This window comes from Stylophora pistillata, chromosome 1 (assembly GCF_964205215.1).
Source record: "Stylophora pistillata chromosome 1, jaStyPist1.2, whole genome shotgun sequence".
NCBI classification, from domain to species: domain Eukaryota; kingdom Metazoa; phylum Cnidaria; class Anthozoa; order Scleractinia; family Pocilloporidae; genus Stylophora; species Stylophora pistillata.
This window is the reverse complement of record NC_142519.1, coordinates 44965830-44978148: the sequence shown is the minus strand read 5'-3', so window position 1 is coordinate 44978148 and position 12319 is coordinate 44965830. Positions and strand designations below refer to the sequence as shown.

The following is a 12319-nucleotide window of genomic DNA, read 5'->3' as shown; positions in this document are numbered from 1 at the left end:
TCCTTTTATGGGAGAGTTCAAAACAAACAAAATTCATTTGTCATATGGCTGACTTGATACAGTCTCGTTACAGTGCTACTGAGAAGAGAAATCTTCTGACAACATCCAGCGAGCGTGCAAAGGACACCTATATTCCAAACTATCAGGGATCAAATGTAAAAAGTGTTGATACGTATAGTCCCATAAAATTTACTTTGCGAAAGCTGAACTAACAGATCGTGTTTCGTTTAAAAATTATGGTCATTATCCATATACTAGGATATTCATTTCAAGAAACGATGAAAATAACTTAAGTCTTCTACTTTTTCGCTTTCATTTTTCCCGGCAGCTTTCTGTCCAGTAACAGAATTCAGCACTTGCCAAGGTTCAACAACCTCTCCGAGATAGAAACATTGTAGGTAGTTCATGTTTGCAACGGAGGCTGAAGCAATGAGTATATCATACAGTCTTTATTATAAACAGGAAGCTTTCTAAATAGTATATCATTTTAGCCGAAGATCACTACTGACTTTAGCAAGTTACGAGAGTCTCTTTTAAGATTCAAGTAAGGAACAATAGTAAGCCGTTTAAAGGATAAAATCTTTATGCCAAGTAATAAATGAAACAACTCCCTTCATCTTACACTCCTACCAATGATTCCAAGAAATACAGATTATACCAAAATGGAGGAAAACACGTCAATCTTTTGTTAAGTGGCCCTCTTTGTTTCGTTTTAAGTAAAAGATCCTTCTGAATTCTTAGGATGCGATCGAGACGAGGAGGGCTAGTTATTATAAGAATCAAAGAATATAAAAATCGTCACTAGTTGGAAGTAAAGTCCATGTTGCATTATGGTTTGGAACATTATACACTGCATTTTATTTACTGTGCAGATACCTGGACAACAACAGCCTCGTCGCCCTGTTGCCTGATCAGTTCCAAGGTCTATCCAAACTAAAAGACCTGTAAGTGAAAACATTGATTTTTTTCCTTTTAAAATTAATTTTAAGTTTTCAGGACATCTGAAAAAGATGGTTTAATAAAGCCAAAAAGAAAAGCAATGACTCTTAACAGATCATCTTTGCACGGTATTCTCGATACATATCTAACTTTTAAGGAGAGAAGTTTTCAATTAAAAATGAACCTCACGCATACTTAAAGGGAAGAGTGAGGTTGGATGGTAAAAGCTAAGTGTTTCATGTATCGTGGAAACGCTTGAATAGTCGACAACCTCGTTTTTTGCTTGGATTTTTGCCTACTTAATCGAGCTGCTGTACCCCTGAATAGTGCTGTTTTACTTCTCAATACCCTGAAAGAACGGCATAAGAGTAACATGAATAGTATTTGCAATGAAAATCAATATATGCTTAGATTGTTTCTATGTTGTTCGGATGATAAAATTTCCCCTTTTTTGATTTCAAGGGCTGTTTATGACAACAATATCAAATATCTGCCCCGTGGAGTTTTTAAGGATGCGAAACAGATTAGGTCTATGTAGGTATCTTTTTAAACTTACTTGATAAACGAAATTAATACTTCCAAAAGCAGTGAGATTCTCACAAGAAATTTTTTAGCAAAAGTAGAACGAATTGCTTTTCATAATAGACTGAAGGACAACAGACGAAACCTGAATTACTGCTATCCCAAGGGAAAATTGCACAGTTCTAAGCCTTTTTGAAGTTGCCGGCTATGTCTTCACTTTGCAGCGTATGGAAACGTCAGATATCACGAATGTATTAATCGATGCAATCAAATGGTATTTAAATACCACCATACCCTTAAAAAGACTCAACCTACTATGCATCTACATGTATCTGCTCGGGAGCTTGCAAAAACCACAGAGTGATTGCGAATAAAATTTTCTGTCTTGCCCGAAATGGTCACGGACACTAGTAGACATGAAAAGAATTATCATCTTAGCCTAGGTTATCCTTCCGACCATGTTAATTATCACTGTGCAACAGTGAACGTACATCAAACAGGCTGCTATTCGAAACAGTACCATGGGTTTAGGGTAAAATAAGCCGAGTACACATGCAAGACCCATTCTATTTAGTGCGTGGACACCAAAGTGAATGAAGGTCCTATGAAAGACAGGAAGAAATTCTAAAAAGTGCAAGAACTTAATGGGAAGCCCAACTTCAGGTTCCTTCAAGATTCAAACAAAGGGTATGCCGTGACATACCTCACAACGTCAAGTCTATACTAATTTAGGAAAAAGCCTCTCAGCCCTTAGAGTAATCATGAGGTCAGGCAAACCTATCATAGTTAACTGATGCAGTTTAACAGTCTTTAGCCATCTGAAGGACTTCTGTAGAACCTGCGTAGAATCGGTTCTAAAGATTTTTTTATCGTAGTATAATACACTACACGAGACGTTCATGTTATGGAGATTTAACTTTAAACAAAACGAGCCAAATTGAGTTGAAGTAAACAGTTTTCGAAGGATGATACAACACTAGTATGACGTGTACACTTTTTATTGGTTTATCCCTATTCAGGAGCTTTTATCTTAACAAAATCACTGAAGTAACTAATGAACAATTTAAAGATGTCGCGCCAAACATTCGATTCTTGTGAGTATGAACCAGCTGAGTTTGTTCAGAGCGTATACGAACTTACTGAGTTCTATAACTGAATCCAGGAAAAACTTAGATTGGTTCCGAATTCAAAGTATGTTGGCAAAGTAAATACGCCCATGCCTTTGTGACTAGCCGACGAATAACTTGTCACGAGTCTGCAAAAATGGGATCACTCGTTAAAAAACAGAAGCGTTTATTTCTCGCTCTTCCCAATAAATGAGTTCTCATCTTTCATTTTCCCTTTGCTAAGGTTTATAACGTTTCGGTATCTGATAATCATTGGAGATTGTGCGAAAAAGAGCAGAGGAAGTAGGAAGCGACCTCTCAGTAACTGATACAGCAGGTTGAACAGATCGTTGTCAGTATAACACGAGGAAGCATTGCTAGTTTAGCTGAATTGCTTTCTTATAACTCGCAGGTACTTTCATTACAACGAGATGCGGGAACTACCAGAAGGCTTTTTCTCTAACATGAAGAAGTTAATAAGAGCGTAAGTCAATTAAAGTACACACTCAGTGCCTTGTTGAGGTGATTTATTAGAATCTTAATTCGTCTCCACCGCTCTATATAGTGCTTACAGCGTCACTATCCCCGCCATTGACATATATGAAGACCCATGACGGTTCCCACTTTCCCAATCCCCCAATGGTGAGACTGTTAAGTTATGAGAATTCATTCTTAGAGCACATCGGAATTACACCTTAAATATTTTTTTCAATTTGAGTACCTGTAATTTCTTCAGCACTTGTTCTCCTTCGCGATTCATTAATTTAAACTCTTTCTATGAACCCTAGGACTGTAGACACCAACCTGATGTGTTGTCACCTGACAAAAGAGGACGCGGACTGCGATTTTGCCTATGTCGACAGCTTTGCCAGTTGCGAGACTATGTTCAGAGATCGAGCCCCAAGGAAGTGTATTTGGGTTGTTGGTATCATGTCTCTGATTGGAGCTGTGTTTGTCATCACATGGCGAATGGTCTACAGAGAGAGAAATATTGCACAGCCAATCATGTTGACGCACTTGGCGGTATCCGATGGGTTAATGGGTATTTATCTGATCACCATAGGTGTGATGGATGCGATATGGGCAGGGCAATACTACTTGCATGACTATAGCTGGCGTTCGAGTCTGCTATGCCAGATAACTGGCGCAATCGCAGTGTTATCAAGCGAGGTATCTTTGATGCTTATTTCTCTTATCTCTGCTGACAGACTTAAAAATATTGTCTTTCCTTTCAATGTCAATGGACTAACCAACAGAGCCGCTCATGCTTTGTGCTTTATCATCTGGATTGTCGGTTTCATATTTGCTTTCCTTCCCACATTTGCCATCCAGTATTTTAAAGGCCCTAATGAAGGTCATCATTACTATGGCAGATCTGTTGTATGTATTCCACTTCAGCTCTCAGACTATAAGGCACCTGGTTGGGAATATTCTGTGGCTGTATTTGTTGGTTTGAATTTGGCTTTTGTTGCAATAGTCGTTGTGGCTTATCTTGTAATAGTTATAAACAGATTGTGGGTTCAGGCGATGTCAGCCAATACCCAGCGAGAGACAGCTCTTGCCAAACGGGTGTTTTTCATCATCCTGACTGACTGCATCTGCTGGATGCCAGTCATTGTTATTGGACTCAGGTCCCTTGTGGAAAAGTCGTTCAGGACACCAGGAGATCTTGCCGTGTGGATCGCAGTGTTTGTTCTCCCATTCAACTCCGCCATCAATCCAATCCTATACACCTTGTCCACCACACAGGTAATTATCTCTTTAAAAAACTGTTAGTTTTTGTAAAATTATCATAAAAATGAAAGATCTGCTACTTCATCTCACTTGGCACACGTTATGTACCACTCGAACATATCACCGAGATATAAGTGAAAGTATGGCAGTCTACACTTATCAACTAAACAAAATATGCATTCAAGAATTCATTAGATGTATCACGGATTCCACTTTACTTATATTGTTAGGATATTACATTACATATAGTGTTTTGGTATTAGGTAGGATTTCACCAATGATTACCCTAGTTCAATATCCTTCAATATCACGCATTTCACTTTACTTATATTGTTAGGATATTACATTACATATAGTGTTTTGGTATTAGGTAGGATTTCACCAATGATTACCCCAGATCAATATCCTTGAGTAAGCGTTTTAAGAAGATATTTTGTAGATTTCAAGTAATAAGAAGTCAAACATTATATCGCGAAGGGATAGAGCTGAGCTAGGAAAAAACTGAAAACATTCTGTCACATTAAAACTTAGTGATACAAAGCCATCTCGCATGATCTTGCATGCCTTTTGGATATTATCATTAATTTAAATCTTTAACTTCAATGTAGGAAAACTTTTCTGACCCAAATATAGGTTCGAGACGTTCTCAAAGCAAAATGGCAACAGCTGTGCAACTATTTCATGGCAAAGTGTAGTCGAACGCAAACCGAAGAAGGTATAGGCCTCCGCTGATGTTTTGTTTTAGCTAATACTCCCAAACTAAGATGGCAACTCAGTTCTATATTACTTTTATATTTAAGATGTGAGAGATCCGGGTCACGGTCAGCCTTTGGAGATGAGGACTTTCGGAGCTGCTGGAGGGAAACAGGGTACGTGAACCAACAAAAGAAAGATATGTTGGTTTTACTTTGTTTCCGTAAGGATCCTTTGCTTTGTTCATTCAGTGCTCTATTGGATCTATACCCCAGATGTTGACCTCAGTAAGCATCAGCATTGTCTTTCTCCATGGGTGTTTCTAAGAAGCGGGGGAGGTAATATGCATTTAAAAATGTAGTGTATGTTACACTAATACTGTTGGCCATTTTACCGATGACGTCTTAGACGATATTACAAAATCGTTAGAAAATTTTATCGGAGAAAACCAAGAATAGACATGACACCGATTGAATCAAAATCTATCAGAGCCCAATTGACCTTTTCATCTTTATAAAAAAAAATTTAATCTGCACTATTCTCTTTAATTATAAATCACCAAACATGCTTTATAGATCGCAGGAACGAATGTTTAGAACATCGTGTCGCCCATGAACAGAGTGAGGAGAAAAATAAAGATCATAAAGAAAATAAGGAGACACGAAAGGAGCCAACAAATCCGAAATTGGAGAATGCTGAGGATGAAGAACCCGCTGAACAACTCCCAAATGATTATAATGATATTTGAGCCTGAGGGTGGTCTGACTTGTTTCTCAAATCTTATTTACAAGCAAGCAAAAAAAATTCAACAGAGTGGACACATTTCAGTATGGAGGAACAACAGTACAAATTTACAAGTTTTATCTTTGTGATCATGTTGTGTAAATTGGCTTTGTCTACAAACTGATTTCACGACTGACATTTAGTAATCTCTTAAATTGCATGTTCCACTCAGGAACAGACAAAGAAGCCGAAGAGGAACCTGAAAAAGGGCAAGAGAAGGTCCATAAACATGATCACCCATGTCTAGAACATACTAAGCCCCAAGATACACGTAAATGGCAGCTGAACACAAAAAACAAAGAGCCTGCCAAGCCAGAACAGCCTGAAACTGAGCCTACCGACTCTACCGACAAAATAACAGCACAGCCAATGAAGACAGAGACTAAAGATAATAAACAATCCCAGAAAGATGTTGCGGCAAATTCTGAATGTGAAGAGTTACAAACAGATTTTCAAGGGGATCAGGACCAATCTACTGATGAAGGTGAGGTTTAGTTTCCCTAAAAAAATTGAAATTTGTTTACGTTATCATTCACTCCAAATCTAGGTATTCAAATCTATTTATGGACTCCCTTATTCATAAGCACAGTAATAATGGCTTATTCATAAGCCATTAATCATATTTACTTAACTACATACCATTATAAGATGGATGTGATGGTTCATATGAATTCATTCCTTCTGATTTGTTGTAAAGTAACGATTAACAATAAGTTTTGTGGAAGCTTATGCAAACGTATAGGGGGAAGGCATCACAATACTAAACCTTAGAGCTGTCATTCATATTACTAAATGTGCCTTGAATTATCACCGGGGAGAAAATCGTTAGTGCTCCTTTATGAGCATTCGTGAAGATCCAAAACGATATGAGAAATGGATAGCAATTGCATATAAAATAGTCATAGTAAGATGTAGGATATTGTCATCAGGGTAATGCTCAGCATTCCTTAGAGGGCCAAATCTCATTCTATCCTCATTTTGTCTTTTTTTCCTGAGTTCTCTCCTCCTCTTGTATGCCTCACAAAAACCAGAATTGAAGATTAACATACTCGCTCCAAATGGAAAACAAATGTTAGACAATTGGAGCATCCTCTTCAAAACAAAATACCTCCTATTGATAAATTTTTGGGAAAAGCTAAGCCTTTTTTAATACGAAGAAGACAGAAGCAACCAATTAATCTTAAACATGCCAGTAGAAAGCTGATTAATAGAAAAATCATGCGGCACTTTTGAGTAACATCACTTAGATAAGGTTCTTCCAGGGGAGGTTCATTTATCAAAGTTAACAGGAAACTATGTAAAATAAACCATACTGTACCTAAAAAAAGCTTTATATTCAGTTCAGCGGCATCTCTCTGGGAGGAAGCATGATTCATCAGATTGTCAATCACTTTTAAATTCATCATCATCATTTATTATTATTACATAAAAACATATATTTAAAGTCGGACCGGCCCGCATATAGCTCTGCTACTCTAAGCGGGCCAGTCCATCAATAGCTACAGTCCATCATTAGCTTATTACTATTAATATTAATAACATAAAAACAAAAAAAGGAAAAGAATGTGATTGACTAGATAATATTTTGCTTGTTTGTATGTTTCTCTCTCTTCCCTTCCTCTTACTACTACTACTACTGACATTTTAATTTAGCTTAGAGATGATTTTGCGAACCTCAATGAAAGAGTCTTCATCGTCGAGTACACTTAAGTGAAGTTTGTTTTTAATTCTGAGTTTGAAGGATTTCTTTGGTAGCCCTCTCAGAGAGTTGGGTATCTCATTCCATAGTTTAGCACCAATTCTTGAAAAGGCGTTTTTTTGTATTTCAAGTCTTGAAGCATTTATGTAAAAATTATCTGAAGTAGATGAGCGTGTGTCATAAGAATAGTACTAGACGTTTTCGTAACTAAATTACGTATATTAATTGGGGCAGAAGCAGTGCTAACGTCGTGCATCAACTCAGATAAAGTTTTGTAGTACAAAACCTTCAGAGGCAAAATCTTAGCATTAATAAACAGGGGAATGGTATGTTCATTTTTCTTTGCGAAGTACATGAAACGTAATGCGTGTTTTTGTAACATTAAAATATTATTTAGGTAACACTTACAGGCCTGGAGTTCGTTTCTCGAAAGTGCCGGTAACTTAACTGGCCCGAAGCCATGTTTTAAAATTAAAATTTAAAGGGTAGGAAAGCAGGTTCTGGCAATCAAACCAGTCCTTTTTGTTTCTTTAGCAAATAGTTTTATCGCGTCATTTTCAAAACTGTTAAAATCCCCATCTTGAATGAAAACAGAACAGCTTTACGGGTCAGTTTAGTTACCAGGACTTTCGAGAAACGGGGCTCTGGCCCCAGACAGATAATCCGTAAGTAATATAAGGAGAGATTTAAGACTGATTCAACCTGCAGTAGGACAAATGAGAAACAAATTTACAATGGACTTGGACGTATGGGTCAAAAACGCATACATAAACTACCCAACTCCTATTACGAATTACATTTTCTTGTATACTTTTCAAACAGTATTTTCACAGTATGAATTTGCATTAAGTGTTCACTTAGTGTTGGTCGTTGGGTTCAATGTTCATTTCGCGCCACCAAAGATAATGAAATCAATTGTCCAAAATGTGTACCATTGTTTTTTAGTACTAAAGTAATGGCTTCCACTACGCATGTAGGAAGGACTTTTTCTAAAACCGAGAAAAGCTGTAACAACTTTAGGGAGACGTATAGGAAGACAAGGAGACAGGTTTGAGCAGTTTGTTTCGTGAGGAGATCTATAGATGTGATAAACATAGAACATAACGAAGTGGATTGAATTTTCGGATAGCTTTTCTACTCGTCATTGGAGTAAAGTAAAGTAAGCTTATCAATTACGCCAGAAAAAGGGAAAATACAAGTTCTCTCAATAGGACCTCATACATCCCGGGGAATTCTGTCATTTTTCCCAAAGTCCTGATAATTTTGATAACTTTGTGCCACCTTTGAGCCAACTCGGTGGTTGGAGCACCATCGCATCTTCCCTGAATACATGTACACATACGCCTGACTTACACATGAAATGAAGTAGTTCTTCGTTTTGCTGACAAAAACTAAAATTTTGATGCCCCACCATCAACAATAACAATAATGCATAGTTTAAGGTTATATAATAAATTAAAACGCCTTGATACAAGTTTTTCATATCCGTTCATTTGGAAAATCAATCACGTTCAAGAAAGTTTTGAGAACTATAAAATATCAAACAGCTCTTCATTGAACTGACAGAAATTACAGTGTAACGCTTACCCTACGTCAAAAACAACGATAATGCAAGGTTGAAAGTTCATCTGTGATGCACAAATTCGGGGACAAAATGGCAGATGGGGGACTTTTACAGATTTTGAAAATAAAATAAAAATTCTCGATTAACAACAAAGGCTTGGTTTTTGTAATATCCAGTTCATTCGACGGTTCCGGTGATTCGGTTTGTGCATGGGCGTGGTCATCGCTTTAAGATGCCAGGCTGTCATTTGTAGTTGACAAAGTGTTTGTTATTATTAAAACAGCCATTTTATTTAGAGAAGACTTGCGGTTGCTACTTTTTTAATTTACTTTGGTTATCTGCTTTAGCCACAAGAGGATTTCGATATCCAACTAATGTTTAAGGTTTAAATTTATTAAACTGGGCAAACATTTCATGTGGTTTGGAATTAGTAAATGCCGCGAATGTTTAATGGAGAAACTGCGTTGCAACAGTGTTTTTTTATCTTTTACTGTTTCAATAAAGACTCGCCCATTTGTCAGAATTCATGTTTATCAAAGAACACTCAAATGTTATAACGTACCCTTTGATTGGAACTGGTATGCTGTGGCTGGTACTACAGGAGGTAACACCCGTGGCACAGTGCACTTTTTATCTTTGAACTTCTTTCTTTATAGTTCAAATCCAGCAAGACCCAGAGAGTGATGATAGCGATGACAGTAATGACGAGTCCAAAGATCAAAGTGAGCATGAGAAAATCGTAAAGCACACCAATCATGAAGAGCCTGAAGAGAGAGATGAGACTGAAGAGGTTGAAAAACCACAGGATAAACACGAGGATCCATTAGAGAAGAAAGACGAACCTGAAAAACAAGAAGAAGAATCTGAAGAACAGCACGAAGATGACGTCGAAGACGAGCCTGACAAGACATTAAGCTGGGGAAGACGAACAGTTTATCGTGAATAAGGGTATGTTTAATAACCCTCTGCCTCTTCTGGAAAATAAGAACTTTGATATATTGAGATCTTTTCAACAATTTAGAGGACTAATGGTAAACAACCTCTCATCATCATACCTTGCACAAATTGTTAGTTTCTCAAATTTCGTCACCTTGTTTTCCTTGCTAAATTACGTAAAATGGTCTATTCGAACACTTAAAGAGTTTTTACACTACGGTACCCCACTCTGTATAACATTCTCGCTATGAATAAGTCTGAGAAGAGAGTAAGTATTCAACACAGGGAAAGTTGCTGAATGACTTCTTTTATCCTTGGGTCATGTTACTATGTAACAGATAAAAACCTTACAGATGAAAATCTGCCAGCAGCCTCCGGGCGAGAGTCTCCAAGAGCACCGCTGGCCACGTTTCACGATGACACCGATTTTGATCAGTTTTACGAAGCGCTCGACGGCATAAAAGAAACGAGAGTGTAATCAACAACATCTTATTCTCAGATGAATCCATTTCATTTATAAGAAATTAGCTTTAAAACCGATTAAGTAGGTGTTTGGTTCTATCAAGACGCATATAGTGACTCTGAAATACCGAAACAGTAGTTTTCTTAAATAGTGTCAAAATATAAGCTTGTTGTTTTACGTGAAAATATAAGTGCCCGGATCCTACTATACATACCAGTTAAAAATTCGATAAGCTAAATGTAATAAAATGAGTCATTTTAAATTATTAGTTGCTAGGGATACTTGTTTACGCGCCAATGTCTTGTTTAGCTTGAGGTTTGGCAGTAAATGTGGCACTTTGTACATGTACTATTAGAGATCAAAAGTATGTTACGTTCCTTCAGCCGTTGATAAGCCTTGAACTGTTATAACTTAATTATTATAGAGACCCATCTCTGTCCTTTAAAATAGTATTAATTCAGGTCATACTTCAGTAGCGAGAGTGTACTTTGAAATATAAAATGTTTCCTGACCATTTTTGGAGGGTCGTATAAAGTTGCCGACTCGAGGAGGACACGCTTACCCGTAACATAAACCTGTAAGGATTTTTTCTTTATAGTTAACCTTTGAGTAGTCTTCTATATACTTCTTTCAGATGTAATTTTAATTTCAGTTAAGTTAATGTTAGATGCAGAAAAAGTAGCAGTGTAGGGAGGTGTTTGATATATTGGGTCTGATCGGAAAAGCAGGCGAACTATAGGCTGCCAGATTATTTGTCACTCCTTACTTACTTGTCATTTGTTAAAAATGATTTTATAATTAAGTGGATAGTTGTTTTGTTTGGCAGTCCTAGGCTATGAATCATATTTATGCAATCTAACGCTGATATCAATACCTTGCTTATGATTTGCTCATTACAACCTAAATATTTCACATATTCAGTTGAGAGACCTTTTGTATAACAAGGCGAAACCATAGATTGTATCTACTTGATTATAATTTGAAGTTATTATCGATTTCTCACTCAAGCTGTTTAATATAATCTAAACAATTCATATAATTAGTTGATGGCTGTTTTGTATTACATTACTAAGCCATGAATCGTATTTATTCGCTCTAACGCTGACATCAATACCTTATACTTATAATTTGTTCAATTCAACCTAAACATCTGAGATACTCTATAAGTGGCTGTGTTGTAATACACTGCTAAGCCAGGAATCATAATTATTCAATTGAAATCAGTTGCCATCATTATTGCTATCTTACTTATGATTTCTCTAATTCAATCTTAGAGTCTTATGATATATTCCGTTGATAGTTGTTGTATAGCAATGCTTGGCCATAATTGGCATTTATTCAATTTGAAGTTATCATCGATATCTTACCTATTGTAAGCATTCAGTAGCAGGCTGTGTTGTATAGTAATGCTAAGCCATGAATCATGTTTATTCAAGCTGAGGTTACCGTCGATTTCAAGTTACTATTGATATATTACTCGTCAGTTTTTCATTTTTCATTACAATGGTAACATCTTATAATTTTGTAGATGGTTGCGTTGTGCTACACTGCTAAGCCATTAATCTCATTTATTCAATCTGAAACTACCTACTCATCTTACTCATAATTCTGTCATCACAATGGCAACAGCTAATATGTTTAGTAGATGGCTGTGTTGTATTACAATGATTAAAGCCATGAATTATATTTATCCAATCTGAAGTTACTTTTGATATATTACCTATGATTTATTCATCACAATGGTAACTTGTGATATGTTCATTAGATGGTTGTCATGTTAAACACAGCTAAGCCTTGAGTCATATATTTAACAACTATTCCACGAGCGCGTGTTGGATATGAGATGAGAGATAGCCAACGAGGCGCGTAGCGCCCAGTTG

The 12319-nt window shown here is 36.8% G+C and overlaps 1 protein-coding gene across 1 annotated transcript; it reads left to right on the top strand.

The window, feature by feature from the left end:
• The first annotated feature begins 314 nt into the window (after positions 1 to 314).
• On the top strand, positions 315 to 12134 carry LOC148742719 (G protein-coupled receptor GRL101-like). Its single transcript, XM_088759063.1, has 11 exons — positions 315 to 394; positions 873 to 944; positions 1402 to 1473; positions 2481 to 2555; positions 2980 to 3051; positions 3356 to 4316; positions 4935 to 5016; positions 5102 to 5170; positions 5950 to 6261; positions 9697 to 9988; positions 10315 to 12134. Coding segments are annotated over exons 3-10 (1863 nt in total). The 5' UTR covers positions 315 to 394; positions 873 to 944; positions 1402 to 1471; the 3' UTR covers positions 9987 to 9988; positions 10315 to 12134.
• Positions 12135 to 12319: the final 185 nt, after the last annotated feature.